General features: G+C 44.5%; 1 protein-coding gene across 1 annotated transcript; it reads right to left on the bottom strand.

The window, feature by feature from the left end:
* Nucleotides 1–2,534: 2,534 nt before the first annotated feature.
* Nucleotides 2,535–17,787, bottom strand: LOC147629962 (phytochrome-associated serine/threonine-protein phosphatase). Its single transcript, XM_086811512.1, has 11 exons — nucleotides 17,649–17,787; nucleotides 16,563–16,822; nucleotides 16,294–16,440; nucleotides 16,141–16,208; nucleotides 14,696–14,753; nucleotides 3,953–4,063; nucleotides 3,713–3,763; nucleotides 3,367–3,510; nucleotides 3,185–3,280; nucleotides 3,019–3,090; nucleotides 2,535–2,793 (listed from the first exon to the last, which is right to left on the bottom strand). Exons 2-11 carry the CDS (start codon nucleotides 16,641–16,643, stop codon nucleotides 2,710–2,712), a joined length of 912 nt encoding a protein of 303 aa, XP_086667638.1. The 5' UTR covers nucleotides 16,644–16,822; nucleotides 17,649–17,787; the 3' UTR covers nucleotides 2,535–2,709.
* Between the last annotated feature and the right edge of the window lie 4,263 nt (nucleotides 17,788–22,050).

Genomic DNA, 22,050 nt, shown 5'->3' on the forward strand with positions numbered 1-22,050 from the left:
GGGAATCCGTCCACCACCCACAGCCATGCATAGCAGGAGGCACTAGAGGCTCAGGAGGAGGAGTGGCCATATTATACAAAGAGGAGATATAGCATGTGATATAGGTGGCCAAATGAGATGAGGATGCACAGGTCATGCGGGTGAGGATCATGACAAAGACATCTACCTTGCAGTGTGCTACTTTACACCATCCACATCCAGATATGCCATCCATGGGGAGTTGTCACTTTATGATGATATTATGAAGTTCTCCATCCTAGGGGATATCCTCCTAGCTAGAAACTTCAATGCCCGCAACGCTAGTGCACATGTACCCTTCTTCAAGATAGATGATCCCATGTACTAGGAGATCGACATGGTGGGCACAAATCTTGAGCAGACATCATAGGACATGGCGACCCACACGGACTATGGGGAGTACTTCCTCACCCTTGGTGGGGCTCACAGACTAGCCATTTACAATGGCCTAGCCGGATGGCTTGGTTCCAGTTCTTTCACTTGCTACCTTTTCTAGCACGATGGACTACTTGGTGGGCTCCCTCTCCTTGATACCACTCTTCACGGACTTTACCATTTCGCCCTATGCCATCAATGTTGCAGCTCATCACGCATACTTAGCCTTCTCCCTCACATGCCAATACACCACCCAATACTCCACTCATCCACCTCCTCTACCGCATCATCGCCACTCGAGATACCGCTTCACTAGGGAGGCCTCTTCCATCTACTCCGCCCACATTTTCTGCACCGTCTCCAACCTCGCACTTGAGGAGCTTACCACACAGCTAGCAGCCACCCTTCATACATCTGCCACAACTAAGAGTGGAGACAACCAGATATGGGGCCGAGGCAGCTGCACCGAGAACAAGATATGTCAGCTTTGTCATACAGAGGCTAAGACAAAGGCCCACTATATATGTCGATGCCTTGTACACTATGAGATCAAGAGGAGGTTCCACTACCTCCTCCGAGATGGATTTGGACCACTTTCCAAGATCATGGATTTCCCACATCAGAGATGCCTAGGGCTCTTCCTTCTGGAGCTCCGCATACACAAGGAGTCCTTATTGCGGCGCAAACCAAGTCCACCCGCCCGAGTACTAGCATAGAGAGCTCTCTTTGACTTCTTCCAAACTAGAGCTTTGAGAGCAAATCCACCCACTACACTCAACTGCAAGAGCCCGATAGAGAGGAGTGACACTAGACACAGCCATCGAATACATAAAAGGTATCCTTGGGTACCCTAGATATGGTACATTGTCTCTATCTTGCATCTTGTTATCCCTTGCATTTGTCATGTGAGAAGATGGTTTTGTGCCTAGACAAATGGTTGCAATCCACTCCTCAATGTCCATCCTTGATGCAGACGGATGGCCCTTCAAGGCCGGTCCTGGTGGTATGAGACGCCATGGTTTACTGGTGTGGTCTGTATGGACAGAGCCTTAGCTCCTACGCTCGACAAAGATCTTGTGTTGTACAAGATCTATGGTTGGGTGTTTAGCTAGCCTGCAGAACCCTTATTTTGGATTTATCTTGTACATGTCCTGTGTTTAGATGATTCTGTTGCGTGAATCCCTGACAGATTGTGCTCCTTTGTCAAGTAGCAAACGCTGGAAGTGCTCCGTGACCCTATCTTGAATTTGAGGTGACGTGTGCAAACTCTTAGACCAAAAAGGTCGAGCAACATATCCATCATAAATATTGAATCAAGGAAAATAAAATCTATATGAAATTAGCGACTTAAGCTAAAATATACATGTGATGCTACATGATGACAATGTGGTCATACATTGATACCATCCTCATTCTTCTCCATAATAGAAAGCAAAGCAACCATAACATCTCCCCTCTATGATGGGAGTTCATCATGTTGTCACAGATCTATAGCTTGCAAGTGGAGGAATGAAGCCCTTGAGATTTGACACATCTGGCTCTCAAAAGGTATTGTGCACACTCCCTAGTAACACCAAGATCAAGTGTCTTTGTAGGCAATCATGGACCTGGCTGGTTGTTGCTACTATTGGGCCACTATAGTTGATGGTTGTGACCCTATGAAATTATGTGATGTAGGTATGGGAGGGGGAGGCACCTCGTCGGTTGCCTCTTGGGGGGGGGAGAGAGAGAGAGAGAGATTACCACTTACTCATGCACGTATTTTGGTCTCTAGTGGTGCTATCTTTTACCCCGCATTTTCAACACACTAAACTTACGTAGTTGGCCTTCAAACTTTTTCATGCTACTCATGTGGTTTTGGTGCATGTCATTGCATGATGGATGTAAAATGATGGGCTATTGTTGGCTTATACACTCTTTTGATATGCTATGAGAAGTATTATCAAACTCACTTTTTCCAAGGGCAATCATCACTAAGGCATAAGAAACTCGTCAATTCACTCAAGTAAATATCATTTTCTTGTTACTTCACATGGGCGAGCATTAGGTCTACCAGTCTTGTTAATTCATATGGGTGAGCATTATTAAGTTCACGAATCGTCTATTTTCTATTTCCTACCAAAGGTAGGCAACAACAAACAAACAGGTAATAAGCAAGGTTAGGAAAGACACCGTGCACATCAAAGCAAGAAGCAATCGCACAAGCTCATGATATGTTACAGAGCTGAACTACATCGAGTACAGTCTGTATGATTTATAAACCTTTACCAAAGCCACAAATATGTGTTCTTAAATTAAATAAAGTCATCTGTACTTTCACAAGAAATATGGAACCCCAGCTCGTGGTGCCATCATTGCAGTGTTCTCTTCTGTTTCAGTAAAAAACTTGATATCTCGTTCCTGTAATGTTTCACATACGCTTGTTAGAAACTTTATCAACACCCTTAAGAGAGAAGCATGTGCCATGATTACAAGCATAGCATGAATGCATGCACACATGTGAGGCACATGCACAGAGCCATAGACACCAACACTCACACAAGGGAACACTATGAACACACGAACGTACCCAGGCACATGTACACTCTTATGACGGCTCATAATCTAACATACACAAACACCCACCATGTTTTCATCAAAGCTCAATATGGACGCAACATTTCCGCACCGGTAGCAGTAATTTGGAGCTGACCACACCTGTTCAGGCATGCACAAGAGAATTTGTAAGCCCTTTTTAGGTCTCGTTTTTACATAGAAATCAGAGATTAATGGCAAATCATCACAACGATACCGTAACAAGCCCTTTATCAGGAAACATATATTTCAAGCCCTCTTGGACAAGCTGGTGTGCACGACAAACAAGCTCCAGCCCATTGATGTGGTTGAACTGCAAAGAGAGACAATTGCCAATAACTGCTGTTCAAGGACCACCGCTAAGTTACATAGTCCAATCTGTCATGGTGAAAAACGCACCTCTGATGTTACTCTTGCTCCAAAAAGCCATCCGGCACCACGTGGACTGACTGCCCAAGTCTCTATGTCCTCTGGATCACTCCACATCAAGTCACAAAACGGGCCTTCGTGGGGTATCTCACACTGCCTCTCGATGACCCTGATCTGTCCATCATGATTTATTAAGAATCTACAGGAGACTTCACTCAGGAAGCAGTGTTACCAAAGCTGGTTCCCACATGCAGACACAAGAAACCATGTGTGCGTTCATGTGCACGAAGAGAAAAGGTGCATTAAAAGAAGAATTGATGGGCAGGGACCACCACATAGGCACATCACCCCACAAGCAAAGTACAGCTGGGCCTACCTGATCAATAGTACGAACATCAGGTGAGAGACCTCCATGGACGCAAAGAACCTGTATTTTGGAAGGAAACTACTTAAAAATGGAAGATCACAGGATTTTAAAACCAAGTCAATCATAACGCGTGATTGTATCACACCATCTGTGATGCAGCCATGCGTACACATCATGCACTTACATGTAGACTCTTTCAAGGCAACAAAAAAATCATGCAGTATGTGTTCTGCGAATAGTAAAGCTTACTCTTCCATCGATGATGGCCGACAGGGTCAAATAGTCAAACACGTCAGTGCAATATCGCCATGCATTCGGATTGCCATACTTGCGCTGGCATTCGTCGTAGAAACCATAAACCTGGACAACGCATATGACACGTTCAGAATTGTATCTCAACTGTGAAATGAAAAAGCAAAGCACTTGTAAATAGTTACAGAGGATAAGTAAGGAAAGCAGGTTCATCCAATCTGGTACATTTTAGCATATTTCTGACTTAAAAGACTAATTTTTATTACTCAAAAAATGGTTAAAGGCTCTTCTTTTGATGGGTGAGGCATTAGGACCTCTGCATCTTTTGATTGAACAAAACAACCAGCTGGAGCATACCCCCGTCTGCACACCTGCTTCTCCCCTCTTCCCCGTCCTCCTTCATGCTGCCTCTGCCTACCTCCTCCTGAGTGCTTCCACCCTCTGCCTATCTCCTGCGTGCTGCCCCCGAGCACTCGCGCCGCCTGCCCGACCTGCTCCCACCTGGCCGCCCCCTGTGCTCCCCCGTTTTCCGCCCATCCGCCCCCACTCTGCCACCTATGCGCCCTCGCCTCCTTTTCACCCCACCTCCTCTTTCAATTCCCTCCTGCCACCCTTCCTCTCTGTCGCCTCCTCCCTCCCTCCTGTGAACACTCCCTTTGCTTTTCATTTGTCCTTGCGCCCCCACTTCACTGCATCCTCATTTGCGCTTCTTACACAGCAAGTTTTTGCGCTCAGGCAGCTGTTCTTTCAGCAGATGTCGGCTTCCTTTGGTCTTCACCCCTTCAGGACTCCATGGCAGCCTCTCTGTCATCCCCAACTTCTCCTCAATGCCAAAGCAAGAGCTTGATTTGGCACAATTTTTTGTGTTGGGATCTGGTGGATCTGATGTACGTCGCGCCCTTACAAGAAACCCAATGGCAGTCTCCCACAACTCAAAAGAGTCCAAAATGGACCTCTACTTGAACTTCAAGGGTGTATAGTTGGTTCCATCCAACTTACCAACGCCGAATGGAGGTGGAGTTCTAGTGACGCTAGGGCACTGTTCTCCTGCATAAGATTTCCTTCTTCCTCTGGTTAAAGTTCATTGAGGTCTTGAAGCAGGGGCATGAATGCCCAAGATGGGAAGACCAGCCTATTTTGGGGCAGCATGGGAGCCGTAATGCTGTTTGGTTGCACAGTGAGAGGATGTTGCGTCTATTCACGTAGGATTGCATGAGCACCCATTTCAGTTACTTGGGGTATGTAGACAAGCTGCACACCTCACAATGAGAACGGAACAAACCAGTTGTTTGTGGCACTCCACCTGGAGTATCAATGAATGATAAGAGTTGAGACAGGGACTGTAGCTACTGCCATGTTCCAACTGGGTTCCCACTAGGAGCTCACCGCTAGTCTTGCAGCCTGATAGGTTTGGCAGGCATGGTGCTGTGAGACCATTGAGGGGTTAGCCAACCCTCTTGCAAAGTGTTCAAGCCATATGGACAGTCCTCATTCGCATCCTGTGGGAGATGGGAGTGCCTCCAGTGTAACCCTCGGGCAATTGCACATCACAGGCTGCGATGGGATCATTTAGCATTCCAGCCCTGAGTGTGGCTCTTTCCCCCACCCTATGTAATTTCCCTCCAAGAGCGGTCAGCCATGGAGGGATTCTAGGAAGTTGTTCCTGCTCAATCTTTCATGCTTTATTTTAAAAAGCCCCAACCCCCAAATTTTGTGTATGCAAGGACTTCAAATTTAGTGACACTTAGCAGATACAGGTGTTGATGGCGGGAGACCCTATCGGTAGATGTGGGTGGCGGCTTTTGTTGGTTGGAGGACGTCGAGGAGTAGTAGGTGCCTGTGGCAGTGAAGCCCAAGCAGACTATTGACATCATCAACCTCCCACTGCAATAGATGGTGGGGTGGGCTTATCTGTATCCCATAAAATACAACATCTATTTCTGTTACCCAATATATGGGAGGGACAAATGACAGATGCATCGGAGAAATCTACCGGGAAATTAACCACCTCAATCCATACCAGGCATTGATAATTTAAGAGTGCCTGATAATCTTTTGTGGCTGTCAATGGAAGCACATGCACTATCTGACGGCCATAGAACAGCGGCGATTTTTCTAACAATTCTTGCTTGTATATTGCACATGCAGCATAATAAACTCCATCGACATAGCATCCATTAAGCAAGTTCTTAACCCACTGAGCAACATCATTTGCACTAGGAATTTTCCCAGGAACAAAACAAAATGACTGCACATTCCGAGAATTTCTTAACTTTTTGCAATATAGTCTGCACTGAAATTTTGCATTGTTTAGGTTTATCCCACGCAGTCTGATTTTCCTGAAAGTCCTTATGCGATACATCAAACAACTACTGTGCATCAGGGTTGTCATGGTGTGGCATCACAATTACCGATTCTTTGAGTCGCTTGGGATCCATTCCCTCCGGTACCTTATCTTCACAACGGAAATAGGCTGCCAATTGCTGTGATTACATTTCGAAAGTTGAGCAGGGAAAAACACTGTCACACACACACTCTCAAACACACCAACATACACACATGCAAGCCTTGAAGCAGGGCAGAAGCAGAGGCAGCAGCAATGAACAAGAACTGCTCGCCTTCAAGCAAAGGCAAGGCAGGGAAGGGGACGCCAACCACCAGTCAGCAACAGCAGGCAATGGCCAGCAGGAACAGATGATGGCCAGCAGATACAGGCGACAGCCAGTAGGCTTGAACAGATCAACTGTTGAAGAGGGGGTCGAACAACTCTAGGTGACAGCCAGCAAGCGGGATCAGCTCCAGAAGGCAACGGATCACCAGGAACAGGCCACCTCTCCACACACACCTCTCTCTCTCACACAGACACACAACTTATCCATCTTCTCTACCGCTTGGTCATGGAAGTGTGCACACCTTTCCATGTATTCAGCATGCTCGCCCCTTACGTCTCTCCTCAAGTTCCCCTTTCTCACCCTCCATGGAAGCATTACCTCATTTTCCTACCCGGCTTTCAACATTAGCTTCTATCTCTCTGACTGCTGCTTCCCACATCTGACTAATGGATGAAGATAGAGAGCATGTTTCCCTTTCCCTTGGCAAAGCCATTATTGCACCCCTCTAAAAATTCAATTAAAATGTTGAAAATTAACGAGTTGAAAATACACACGAGTACTTTCTAATTTTACAGGCCTTGTTGCTGATTTTGGGAGTTGAGAAAGTCAATGTAGCTGCTACTTATTTCCCTACACCACAGTGCAGAAGAGTTGCAAGGTGGTTGTGTACTAATACATACTGTGTGCAGCCATATTTGTACAGTTCGTGCTAGCAAGCTGAAGCACTCGACGTGGAGCTAAATGTGGGTTTGTGATAAAACCCAAAGTAAGGTAACAGGTTAGGAAACCTCTTATAACTTATATAATAAGTAAGATAAGAGTTTGCTAATCAAAAACCCTATTAATATAAATAAGTGTGGAAATCCTAAAAATATTTAAAAATAGATGTTTAGAAATCAGGTTCACCAGTGGAACATCAAGCATCCTTATAAGTATGGTCTGCAATTATGAAACCCTAATTAAGCTATTGCATAATTGATAACATATTAGCTTAATAAAGAGTAAAGTCTAAAATCACTACACACGCTTCTTCTCTTTTCCACCCAACCATAGTATGGTCTCTCTTTTTTGTACCACTCTTTCCTTGAAGCCCTAATTGGGCATTTCCACAATTCGTGGCTTCTATCACACGCCATACTCACCCTTGCCCAATGTTTTTCTTCTCTAAAATCCAAACTCCTCTGGGTCTGTAACCTTAACCATTCACTAATGCATTCCCTTGGGCCTTTTCTAGACTTCCTACGTACGCACCCACTCCCAAGGAAATCCCATCAGTACACCATATGTAACATTAACATACTTGTAACCATGCCGATTCAGAACAATTGAAAAATGAGTTTTTTGTTTCTGGAAAAAAGATCCTTCTTAGTCAAAAATACATCTGCATGATGCAGAATACCACCCTCGGAGAAGTAAGAACATAACAAACATTCAAGGAGGTCAAGATACAAAGTAAGCAGAAAGGGAGGCCACCTCCTTGGCTGGCTGCTGTTGAAGAGAGACTACATCAAGAAAGAGAGGGAGATGCCTCTCTAAAGGCCGAAAACAAAAAAACACCACCATCCTCACCGGCAGGACAGATGCGCGGGGAGAGGCTGTGCAGATAACACTCTCTAGGCCACAAATGGTCCAGCAGTGGATTCGCAAGACCGTAGGGGAGTAACGGCAATCTTGACGCGAAGATGCTCTAGGTGGGAGCAACTGCATGTCTCCAAGTAGGACTGCTTGGTGCCAATGCTTGCCCTCACAGTGAACGTATGAGGAGGTGCCCTGCTCTATTCCGAAGCTGATGTAAAAGAAGACAAAGAAGAGAGCCACACGCACCTCCACATCAAACAAGCCGTCTAGATCTCTGTAGTTTGGCAGTTAGGCTCTAGCCTCACTGTTGGCCAGACCTGGCAGATAGCATCTGTGAGGCAAAGATAGCCATCAAACTGAGAAAAGCCGTTACCTGGTCCCCAATAGTGGTAGCCACCAAGATACTCTCCCATTCCCTCTTGGGGACCGCCATTAGTGAACAGGAGAAGATGACCACCCCAACATCATGCTCGGTGGGTCGATAGTGATGCGCACACAAAGAGGGGCTGCCACCTCCACGACATCATTAGTCTCAACCGGGAGACACCTGAAAACCGTACTCCACCGGGTGCTCCATAATCCGAGAGGAGCCATCAGGGGACTATGGGGAGAAAGTGGAAACTAGACAGGAGCCAATGATCGTCTCCACGGAATTAGAAAATCATTAAATCGACCGACACCTGATGGGTCTAGCTGGGTCCAGAGCAGCCAACAGCCAGGTGGGGTGCAGAGTCAAGTTCTTGGAGATATCAGGAGCTGAGGACACCTCATGTGAGACCCCTCTCAAAGAGTGGTCGCAACCGCCTGGCCCACTAAAGCCTCTGCCTTTAGCTACTCAACTGGAGCATCCTATAATCGATGAATGTAACAGTTCACCACAGGAACCATTACCGCGGGCTCTGCACTGGGAGGGTTATGCCCCTTATCACCTGCACAGGCGTTGGCCCGCGTTCACGCCTGCCCCTGTTGAGAGGATACACCATCCGCTTGCATGGGGCTAGAGCGAAGCAGAGGTGGGGGGCAACTAATGGAGAACCCAACCACCAGTGTCTATACCAAGGAGAGTGCAAGGCTCTCAAACCCGTTGAGATGTGTGTCGCCTGACCACCGCTGGTGTGAAATCAAGAACAGGAGCGCAAAAAGTGACCCATATGTCAACAAACGAAACACTGCCCGAGCTAACCAGAGAACTTGATCTGCTACGGGAAGTGAGAGCAATCCAACTGCTGCATATTGCAAGCTGTTGAAGGAGGTTCTCCAGTGAGACTATGAGCACTCGAAGGGCAGGCAGTCCTACTGGCCAAATGTCGCTGCCACGAGGGGGGGGGGGGGGGGGCGGGGCGGGGCGCGCTTTGAGACATGGCCGATGGAGCGCCCAAACACCAAAAGGAGCTCAAAGTATTCCTTGAGAAGGTTGAGGAAGTAAACCGTAGCCGGGAAACAAGCCACGCTGACCAGTGGGTCAATGTCTGGAGGGAAACCATGCCTTCATTTCACAAACTAAACATGGGCGCCCCATACTACTGTAGAGCTCACGGTCACGGTCTTCTTCACAAAGGGCACCAAGGCAAACTAAATCCGGATGTACCCATTGCCAAGGAACTAGGTGCCCATGATGCACCCCTGCTCGTTGGCAAGCATGGGTGGCAAGAGGTCACAAATCTAGCCACAACAAGCAGGTTTGCTATTACGTACCAGATGCTAACAGGTCTGAAAGATTAGGAAAGCACACTGATAATAGTGGCCTAAGGTTATAAACACTTTTAAGTTAATAATCACATAAGTGATTGCTTTATGCTTTTATGGGGATTACTATATAAGTGGCATGAGTGGATCTACTATGGATGATATTGTCTTGAGGACAAGATGGGTCTGTACCTAGACCCATGGATCTATGATGGACGGTAGCCTTAGCCCTATGCCAAGGGGTGATCCTTGGACAAAGACCTACGGTTAGGTGGTGAGCTCGAGCTTTGCAAACCTGAATTTGGATTGCTAACTTGTGTGTCTTGTGTTTAGGAGATCTGGGAAAAATTTGGTCACACGAGAAACTTGGTTTCTGTCACGTGAATCCCTTACAAATGGTATCAGAGCGCCCTAAACTGGCAAGAGACACAAAGGTGAAGCAATAGCAAGTTTTTTGTAAGGTTCTTCATCACTTTTATTAGGGTTTTGGGCAAAAATCAAGTATCGTTTTACTAGGGTTTTGATTTCAATGCTTGTAGACAAGAATTAGGATTTGTTTTGGTGAGATCGCATGGCGTAGGCATGGGCCTCAAGGAAGGAAGAAGAGGGATGACTTGTGTGCATGAGGTTTTTTTGAGACATGAGGGCTTGCTAATTGCACATGCATGGAAGGGATACTTTTTTGTGATGCATATGTGTATGCATGTTCTAACACACGTAAGTGTGTGGTCATTCTTTTGGGCATGAGGCTGGTCGGGCTGCATGTGCAGCATTTTCCATACGACAGCAAGCCGTACAGGGCTGATATGTGCAGGTTGCAAGTGTGCAGACCCACATGCGGGCTGGAACCTTGGGCCATCCAACTAGCGCCTAGATTGTCACGATTGTGACATGATCTCTCTAACTACTCTTGACTACTCTTCAAACATTGAAAGGACACTAGCAAAGGGTCAAACCGTGTCACATGGGTCATCACTAAAGGACACCTCTTCAAAGAGACATCTACTGATCAAAGGACACGTCTCTACGTCCTTTATTCAACAGGCCGACTGTTGATCAGCCAGTTTCGGACCCACAAATATTCACATGCTGCTGTCGTGAAGTATGACACTTCTTTTACCTGGCTGACTGGTTCTTGGTCCATAGAAAAGCCTCCACATACTTGTCAAAGCTACTAATGCTCAAATCCTAATGTTTATCTATTGCCTAATCAGGGATTAGCATTGGAAATCAGCTATGTTCACAATAATGCTGATAACTTGTTGAAATAGAGTCAGTTGCTAATTTGGAAGATTCTTCCCGTACCTAATGCTAACCATAGGGTTAGTTGGTCTAATGTGGGGTTAGAGGGCCCAAAAGATTAGGAAAGCACGCTGATTATAGTGGCCTAAGGTTACAAACACTTATAAGTTAACAATCCATAAGTAATTGCTTTATGCTTTTATGAGGTATTACTATATGAGTGGGATGAGTGGATCTAGTGTGGATGATACACAATGGATCTGAACCTAGACCTGAGGATTGATCCACTCATGGATCTGTCCATCCAAGATGCAAACAGCTTGCCGATGCCAAGGTGGTATGAGACAACAAGGTTGACAAGCATGGATCTGTGATGTACAGAAGCCTTATCCCTATGCTCGGGAGTGATCCCTGCACAGGGATATATGGTTGGGTGGTGAGTTTGAATTACTACCTTGCATGTCTCATGTTTAGGAGACCTTGGGTGGATTCTGTCACAAAAAACTTGGTTTCCGTCGCATGAATCCCTTACATTTGCTACCATTGAACTGGCAGACCAAGGTGGTGGCCTCCAAAGAGGCCATGACTGAGGACAAGTGCTGAAGGTCCACGTCAAAAACAGGCAGCTGAGGCCAACCTCGGTAGAGGCAAATGGAGCGGCTGCCATGGAGTCCTCCAAAGGAGGAAAGACCAAAAGAAGCTGAAACCGGCCTTAGAAATTTGACGGGCAGTGAAACAAACACTCGCACACAAAACACTTCAACACCTTTGAGGACCTGGAAAAGAAAACAAACAGGGGGAGCTAAAGTGCTCTTGCAAAAATAACACGGACACCGATTGGCCCCAAATCGCAGTGGCGCCCCTTGCGGTATTTCTTTACTTGAACAAATTTGAGTACAAAGTACAACTTGTAGAATCCTCCACCAACAATATCCCTTATAGTTTCACCCAGATCTTCCACATTAGTGCTTAGCAAGCCTTACCCCATGTCTTCTTTGTCTTCAAAAAGCCTTTAAGCTAAGTGTTCAAGGACCTCGTACACATTCAAGGCTCAAGACTTGCTAGCCGGCACCTCTCATGGCGCCCCTGCTCTCTTGTAAGTCCACCTTAGATGTGTCCCATGATCCAAGTTCTTTCACTTGCTAGCCAAGACACTTTTCATAGCACCCTTGCTCTCTTCGTAAGGAGATGAAATCGGCTTTCAAAACAGCTTCCATCGTGGCCTTCCCATGGAGTGTTTTTTGAACCAAACACTGTAGCACTCCAGACGAACAGATTTTTGTCTCCATAAAGGCTCATGCTGCAACCCTCTGTGCGTCTGACCATGAAAGGACTTTGTAGTCTGCCTCTTAGCCACATCTCGCCTTCTCAATCACAGTCCCGGGAGCATAGATTCAGAGAGCGCCGAGCAACCTCTCAAGCTCACGAGGCCCAGTGCAATTCTAGCACAAGGTAGATGAAAGCGCATGCGAAAAGGGGGGGGGCGAAGGTGATGATGACGATGCTGGCCTGTTCCACGCTTCAGAAAGCCGCCCACCTGGCTGCTTCCACACACGCAGCCGCCACCAGCATGTGGCCTGCTCCACGTCCGCCAGCACCCGCCTGGCTTGCTGCTGTGCACCCATCCCCTGCACCGCCTTCCCAAACCTGTGGTACGCCTGCTTGCTTTTTGGCGACTGGCTGCTGCCGTGCACCCCCAGCCGCGATGCCTTGCTTTTTACCATGCTACCTCTCTCTTCTCGCCAACGCCAACACCAAGGACATGGCCTTGTCTTGCCTACAACGGTGCCTCGGTTGCTGTGTGCCACCACCGTGTTTGCTTGTGCTCTCTGGCGACCAGCTATCCAAGGAGAAGCAACCACATGCCTCATCAAATTCTGCCACCCTTCTTTATAAGGAGGCGCCTCAGCTTGCTTTTCTCCAAAAACTAAAAGCAATAGCTAAAAAAACACATCCTTTATTATTTTAAATCATCCAAGGTTTTAAAACCTTATAAACTTTAAATCCTTTTGTCCTCTTCACACTTGGGCCGGCCACACATGGGTTTCTTCTCGATTCCAAGCTGATGCTGTTCACACTGTCCAACCCGTGCCCGTGCCCACCTGCTTACTGTCTAGAGAAAAACACAAGGTCGTAACAGAAGCATTCGCAACTACCTCGAGAAGAACAAACGCTAACTAGAGAGCAGCAGGAAGTAGAACAGAAAACTAGAGAAGCAGGTGAGGAGCAAGCTAGAGAAGAAAAGATACAGGAGCAGGAGCAGGATAAAGAGGATTTGGGGGAGGGGGGGGAGGGCAGGTTTGTAAACGGAAACAAAATTCAGAAGCGCAGCAGAAAATGGGGGAGCAGGAGGCAGAGATGGGAGCAAGAAAGTGAAGGGCAAAAAAACCGGGGGAGGGCTAGGCAAGTGCACTAGAGCTAGGCAAGGGAGAGCAGTGGAAGATGAAGGCCACAAGGAGAGGGAAGGAGAAGCGAAGGGAGCAATGGAAAAACAAAATCGGGGCAGGGGGAGGGGGAGGGGGAGGGGGAGGGTGTGTTTGGAGGGTTTTTTTTTTTTTGGGAGGGGAGGGGATGGCTTCTGTCACTTAATCACCTTAAAGGAGGCCACTTGACTTCAAGTGGGTTTGTTTGAACCTTCCCCATAAAACATCCAAGAGTAATTTGTATGGTTTTTGTCACTTAATCACCTTAAAGGCAGCCACTTGACTATGCCATCTAGGTTGCAATTGATTTACTTGTGAAAATCCTTTGCACCCAAAACCCCAAAAATAAAGGTTGGTGTACCTTCATTTATCACTTGGTGGCTGTTCCATGGTCAAAACAGGTTCCATTCAAAGATCTGCATCAATGTGCATGATCTTTGAAAAGGTTCTTTGATACTCAATTAATTCCAATGAACGCTGGGAAAAAAAATATTATACACGAAGCTCTTATTCTCAAAACATGGCCTTGCAGGATGGTGTATATAATCTGTAATAGAAGATGCCTAGAGCATGCCCTAAATGATAATGCAACAAAGAAATGAACAATGATCTCTAAGCTAGCAGATGTTAGAAAAGCATTTTGATCTACTAGTGGGCTCTGGAAATATGCTCCTCTGACAAGGCTACATGCTCACTCCATGTCAAGGGAATAGGGTTATATATTTACGATCCTTTTTTGCCCTGGCTGGCTGTTGCTTTTTCTTCTCTCGATTCTTTGTTATAGAGGTGGCTTCTTGAGTTCTGGGTCTGCGGGATGCTCCAAGTCTGAAGATGTTTGGAGACAAGTCCATTGTGAACGGGCCTCAATTTGAGCTCTGACTGGAGGAAGGTGAAGGAGAAAAACAAAGGAAACAGAAAAAGGAAAAAACACGAATGTGTCCCCTTTTCTCCTCTCCTCCTCTTCCATTTTCTGGTTTTATCCACTCTGTTAACCTTTCCACCTAATATCTGCTAGAGCTTGATCACATCAGTCTATGAGCTTGGACCAATAGAGGACCGAAGCAGAGTCCACTGGCAAACATTGCCAATGTTTCTAAGTTCCTGCACCCCATGCTCACCCCATCTTGTATAAATTCGTTACTATCTGGTATTAAAAAACTATAACCATCATGTGTTCTTGCCATGAAAGTAACACTCACCTGAGTTATTTGCCTGCTCTCATGGTTACCCCTTAAAAGTGTCATGCTTGCTGGGTACCTGCATGAGAACAAAGCCATCCTCAGCAGCGACTATGAAGCTGATCATCAAAGCTATCCATGTATGTGTGCATTGCTTAGCTGTTAGTTCTGCAGCCTCGAAACAGATGCCAAGGTGCCACAAGCATCCGAATATCCACTAAACTATCTAAGCATTTTGAGAAACAAGTTTTTGTGCAAAGAAATATATCACGCAAAGCGCAAATTTTATTTAATTGGGGTAAATCCTCCCCTCGTATCAATTGTACAAGAGTACTCATTTGTAAGGAGTGATTAGCCTTTTAAATGACTAGGGTTTCATTTCAGCTAGCCACTAGGCTAGTGTTTTGTTTGAATCATTTTTTCTGGATACCAGCCCGAGCTCATAAATGGTGTAGGCTACCAGTCTCTTATCTCTTGAAGTTTATTGAACCCCTTGTCACAGGCATCATCCCCAGCTTGGATTCATGGGTCATACTCTCAGAACTAAGAGAGATTAGCTAGGTATTGACCATTCTAAGCCCTGATTCATAAGGCCCAAAGCAATTGAGGATGCACAAAGGTAACTTAGGTGCACACATGTAAAAGGTTTTCAAATCTTTGAGGCACTGGCCTATGAGGTAGAGTGGGACCAATGGCTGTAAATGCCCTGCAAAGGAGCCCCGATATTTCATCTTTAATCTCTTCTTCCAGGCTCGTCATTTGCATAGGCATGTTGTCTCCAAGCAATGATACCTCCTGTTTAAGTGTGCACCTACACTACCCAGAGCAACCCAGCACTGGAATCCTCTTTCACAGGTGTACATCTACATACCCTAGTGCATCTCTGCCCAACTGTACACCTAGCGGTTGTGTCCCTTGATACAATCAGAGCTCACAACAGCCTGTAACTCCCTAATCTACCCAATCGTGACACGTGCAGCCTAGATCTTGTGATCCTTACTGTGTATACAGAGTGCATGCATAGCATTTATCTGAGTTGTTTGCATGTGTTTTGAGTTCTTTGATTTATATTTTTCTTGTGAATTATTCATGTGTTTTAGTGACTGCTAAATCTTGCGAGCACACCCTGGGGAGAGGCATCCCCATCCACACTGACAAAGTAAATAAGAGGCCAGCACTGAGACTCGGGCTTGGGTTTGATCCTATTCCATCTCCGTGTACAACTAGTTGCCTAGGGCAGTCTCATGCCTAATGAGGACAAGATGACTGGAAAAGGTACCCAACACTGGGCAGAAGTGCCTGGTGTGCAGCGGAATTGCATTGCAGGCAGTAGTGAGCAGTAACCAGCAGCAATAGGAAGAGCTGCAGGAACAACAGCCAGGCCAATGGGAAGCAGACAGGTAGCAGGGACAGAGCTTGAACCAGAGTGCAAGCCAGCAGGAGCAGTACAAGGTGGCAAACCTCACCTAGCTTTGAGTAAAAGCAGTATTGTGAAGACTTCAAGGCTATTGTAACCACGATCCACAAAATCCCCCTGAAATCATGATATATATTGTGTCAGAATCAAAAAGATTGTATCAAAGAGCCATTCACAATCTTCAATTTTTCCAGGTACTCACCATAAAGATATAATTCGTCTCCGGTACATGGCCACCTGTTTGAAACAGTTTCATCAAATCATGGAACTGGCCGTGGATGTCACCACAGACCGTGACAGGACTATTCACAGGTTGAACATTTGACTCTTCCACCAGCATCTCCTTGACCTGAAAATAAAAAGAGCACTGGATCAAATCAAACAGTAGGATACAAAGAGTGATGGAGCCTAATCACATCATATATTGATGAAATATACAACAGAATAAGCATCAGAGATGTAAAAGTTTACATATTCGCATAGCTGTTTCAGCTCATCTTCCAACAAATGCTGCCCCTGCTTGACCTTCTCAATCCACCCATCCAGATCCATGATGGGGGCTAACAAAAGCAGTAAACAGATTCCAAGGCCTTCTGAATATGCAGGCACTCTACGCAATGTGGAAATTGTCTGCACCCTTCAATCTACCTAGGGCCATACACCATCCACGAGAACCTTTTCAAACTAATAAGAAAGAAAAAGCACCCAACTTCTTGAGGAGGAATTGACTCCTGCAATGGTCACAATGCAAATCATAATGAGTCCCTCAAGGGTGCTAAATCACATACACACTTACAAAGTCATGACTCAAAAAGCTGAAGCATACAGATGCAAACGTGGTGCAAAGACTGATGCTGTGCATGGCCTAGGATAGGGTTGGGCACCTTTTTGGCCTAGTATAAACACGTTAAGTGACTTTTAACATACTTTTCAAGGAGCGGCAATATCAGATGTGGATGTAGCAACATGTGGTTGAGTTACAAATTTATTTTTATTTTTTTTTTTTGGGGGGGGGGGGGGGGGGGGGGGGGGGGAGTGTCAAGATAAGTGACAAGGAACGATGGGATTTGGGGGCCTGTCTATGGAAAAATCCACCCCTTCTCCCCACACACACCCCATAAATTTTCCCCTATTACACAAAGGGCACCTGCTCCAACCTATATTAATCATTACTTATATCCCACATCATTTTAAAGCATGTCAAAAAGTAACATTGGGAAGGATTTAAATGATAGATCTGCTAATGGGAAGCCAACAGGGCCTAGCTCCGAGTTCTAAGGCTGTTTACCTTAGAATAGGAGAAAATCTCAAAAGGTATATAAAAATTGGGATTGACCTTCATAGCTTAAAGATTAAAATTTACAAATTTAACCAGAAAAACTTATTTGATCTTTAGAAGTTTGAAAAAAAAAAATATGGAGCAGGCCCTCCTCTTTGGCTACCACACAGTCATTTTGCTAAGAAAATCTATCATGTAAAGCAGGAAGAATACCTCTCTGTCTCTCTCGCTCTCTCTCTCTCTCTCTCTCTCTGCGGGAAGAGAAAACAAAGAACTACCTGGGCATGTATGCTTGGTGCGTGCGCAGCTCGGATCGTCTTGCTATCATGGAAATCTTCAAATTTGACTTTTGCGACTGTCCTGGCCGGGATTTTGAGTACAAAATCCGAAGCTGGGCGGACTAGTTTGAAATCTACATTACTGTGGTTCTTGTTTTTTTCCTTCTTTTTTCTTTGTGTGGGGTTAGTGTTAATAATTGCTACCCAATGAGCTTTTTCTTTATTTATTGTTAAAACCTTAAGAGTTTGTGCATATTGGGCATTTGTGACTTGTCATCTGTGACTCAAGCCCGGTACGCATTGGAGGGTGCCCGTCGAAAAAAATTTGATGTAGCCAATAAGGTTTCAAAAAAAGGTTTGACATGCACTCCCCCCTTACACACTGCCAAGTTGAATACTGGACTTCAATCCTAGTCAGTTGCCACCTATTACCCAACTTTTTCAAAATCTTGGGCAGCCACTTGAGGCTGCCAAAGGGGCACCCCAATTTTTTGTTTTATTGTGAAACGACACTTTTTAGATGGGCAGCTATGATTGTGTAACATGGGTGCCCATGTGTATTTTTGCATGCCCATGCTTTAGGCACTCAACTCAGGTGCCCCCAGTGTGTACTAGGCCTCCATCTTTAACAATGATTGAGACTTAGTGTACCCTAAGGACCACAAACTTGATGAGCATGTGGGACCCCACATGCTCATCAAGTTTACCCTAAGAATTAAGAAGTCGTGTACCCTAATAATAAGGACCACAAACTTGATGAGCAATGGGACCCCACTGAGGATTCATGTACATATGTGGCATCATTAAGGATATCCATGTACTTTAGTACATGTGGGACCCCACTGAGGAGATCCATGTACGTGTGCGACGCTACCTGCGGAGATCCATGTACTTTAGGACATGTGGGATGTCACTAAGGACAACAGTGTACGTGATAATACATTGTTGAACAAGGGTTTTAGAAGGAATATGGAATTGTTTACATGTGGAGGTCCTTGTTGAGTTGCTAAATGCCCCAACAAAAGAACACTCCATGGAGGAGACTACCTATTTGTAAAGAATGTGGAGTTGTTTATCTCTATAAGGATTTATTCCTCCTCAACAGATACTCAAATTATGAACATCAATTGACTTGTAAGTAGGTACAACCTAGCAGCACAGAGGAAAACTTATTACCCTTGGAGGAGAGGGGTTATCATCATGCTTCTTCTTCTTCTTGGTAATGCACTATAGGTAAGTAATTATAAAATGACATGGAAGAAAACTTATTACCTTTCTGTCACTTTGTGACATATTCGACACATTATTAGTGATCGCAATGCACTGTAACATTTCTCACTACTATCATCATTTCGCAACATGTTTAGTGTGATCCTAGCAAAGTCTATGGCCACATGTTTCGCTTGTAAATTGGATGGCATCAATACAACATTAATGTGTAGTCTGCACTAAGTCATGCCTTTGAAGAGTAATGGTAAACAAAGTGGTATAGCAAAGAAAAACAAAGTAGTGTATAGAGTACATATTTTTTGAAAACCTTTAAAAATTACCGAGATGGGCATGATAATTGTGAGCCTACACATAGAGCTTAGCACATTTTTAATTCTTATTTGTGATGCTATGTATCACTCATAACAAATTTTTTGGACTATTATAAATAATGCCATATTTTATATTGCCATAATACAATACAATACTACCATGGATAATGCTATATACCATATTTTATACTAGTACGATGTATCATATTTCATAATGGTACGATACAATGTGTTAGAAACACTTGTTACCTTTAAAAAAAGGGTTCCTAGGCGATGTTAGAGATGGCCCCATCATTTTACAATGCTCGAGGGAGTAACCTACTGTGTAATAGTTAATAAATCTTAGACCTGGATACTAAAGATTATCTTACAATGTTGTATAAGAATATGATGGCATAGCGGAAAGAGATAGCAAGACAAAGCACAATAGACAATGCAATAGATATACAATGAAGAGAATTGAAAATTCTGATTATACCACAGAGGTACAAGAGATGGTGTTGTCCACCCGTGCGCTCTCAAGTAGAGCTTAGATGGCGATCTAGACAGACTCTCGATGGAGTATGTACGAAGTGTAGAAGGGGGTCGATACTCACAATCATTGGATGCCTTAGCTCATGGCAACCATGTCCAGATATAGTATTCTAGGTGGTGTGGTAGATGCATATGCAACGAGGGCAGACAGCATAGACACCACCGCGCCTGTGTATTAAGAACGTGGCCCATCGACCACCACCCAACCACTAATGATGGACCTGGTATCTAAGGGAATATTCCTCGTACCGTCATACCCCATACCCCAGCTAACGCTCGTGCCCCTGACCATCTCCTAACCATCATCAATGGTCACAATAATGACCCCGTTGGTGTCTAAGCCAGGGTTCCCACTAAAGACATACGCACTATGGCTACTTCTCATAATGGGGGCCTAACAAATGTGCATTATACATCAAAGTGAGATACATGTTGAGAGGCGGGCATTGAGTGTATACTAACATGCTTAAGGGATTAATATACTGTGTAATAATTTATAAATCTCATACTTGGATACTAAGGATTATCTTACAATGCTTGAGGGATTAACCTAATGTGTAATGATTTTTAAATCTTAGACTTGGATATACTAAGGATTGTGGGTACTATGTAATGATTTATGAATATTAGACTTGGATACTGAGGATTGTGGCATCCCTACAATGCTAAACCCTATGATCATCGTGCATCCATAGCACTCACACATGCATACGTATGAAACACAAAAGGAAAGCAATATGTGATACTAAGGATTGTGGCATCCCTATAATGCTAAACCCCATGATCATCCTGCATCCATAGCACTCACACATGCAGACTCACCTTTCCAACAATAGGCTCACTTTGTCTCAAGCCACCTTGAGCTTGAGAGAGATAGGCATGTGCACCACCATAGCATCAGCCCCATACCCACCTCTGGGCCAATCTAGATCCAAACCCATGGAAGCATGCTCAACATTGAATTATGAGCCTAGATGTTTGATGCAAAACTTTGATGTTATTATTGTCCATACACTTATGGGATAATTGCCTGGCTCTCTCAATAGTTAACTGCTTATGTGTGACATAATCTCAATATAAAGCCCTAAATAAACTCTTTTATCACAAGTGTTTGGCACCTTGCCCAACCTTGCGAAGAGCATATATGAGTCTTGGTCAAGTTCTCTAATAAACTCTTGTATCACAAGTGTTTGGCACCTTACCCAACCTTGTTAGCATATATGAGTCTTGGCCAAGTTCTCTAACATATATGACAATCCATCCAAGCTTATACAACCAATGACTCCAATAGTCATTAAATCCTAACCAAATCACATATTTGAAGTATGAGTTGTTGATTTGCAATAAAGATAAGAATGTGCCATAAGGATTACAATGAAATATTGTTCACTGTAGCAATCCACATAGAATAACTCCCTTCTACCCTCATTTTAAGTCAATCACAATGGTAAGAGAGGCACTTGTTCAAGGAATATTGGTCCAACTATCTCTTAGTTAGATTTCAAGCTTGTTTAAAAGGTTCTTGACCCCAACTAAAACCCCAATCAAAGTGAGATAGTTCCACCAAACTATGAAAAGACTTCTAATCACTCGTGCTAATACAAGCAGATCCTTTTATTACCCCATAAACATTAAATAATACTGCTATTAGAACTTGAGTTCTTTCATTTCAAGAAATTTATAGTAGATCTCAATAATAGAGAGAAGACTGTTGCTTTTTCTTCTTTGACTAAAAGAACGGTCAATGAGAGGGTAGAAGACCTAGAACCACCAATGTGAAAGGTGAAAGGTTCTCACTAGAAAGTAAACCTTGGCATTCATTTAGATTACATTGGCTTGCAATAATATGAGTTCATGCGAGGAGTTTGATGATACAAACCACCACCACAATGTCGACGTTCTCTGCAAACATGCAACTAATCAACGATGGACTATGTCTTAAGTAACATTGAAATGTCGGAACCTTCTTATTCTTTTGTGTTGCCTAAACCAAGAGGTACGATTTCATGATTGAGATAACCGTTTTTTGTGGATAATACCAAACATATAGTTTTACATCATGTAAATGCTTACTCTTAGTAGACGAGTTTAATACTAGATTGCTTAAGATATGTGCAATTTGCTAAATTGTAACGGTACCCTAATTGGCTATCTAAAACCATTGAATTTTCATGGATCACTACTAGTGGCTTTGTTCCCTAGGAACTTTGATCCTTTAGGTTGGTATCCAATACCAAGGCATGTAATCTTTACCTTAGGAGTGCACATAAATAGTAACAACTCACTCGAGTGTTTTTACCATCACCCCCAATAATTAATCATCCTAA

This window comes from Cibotium barometz, chromosome 17 (genome assembly GCF_041138505.1).
Source record: "Cibotium barometz isolate CiBa-2024 chromosome 17, ASM4113850v1, whole genome shotgun sequence".
NCBI lineage: Eukaryota > Viridiplantae > Streptophyta > Polypodiopsida > Cyatheales > Cibotiaceae > Cibotium > Cibotium barometz.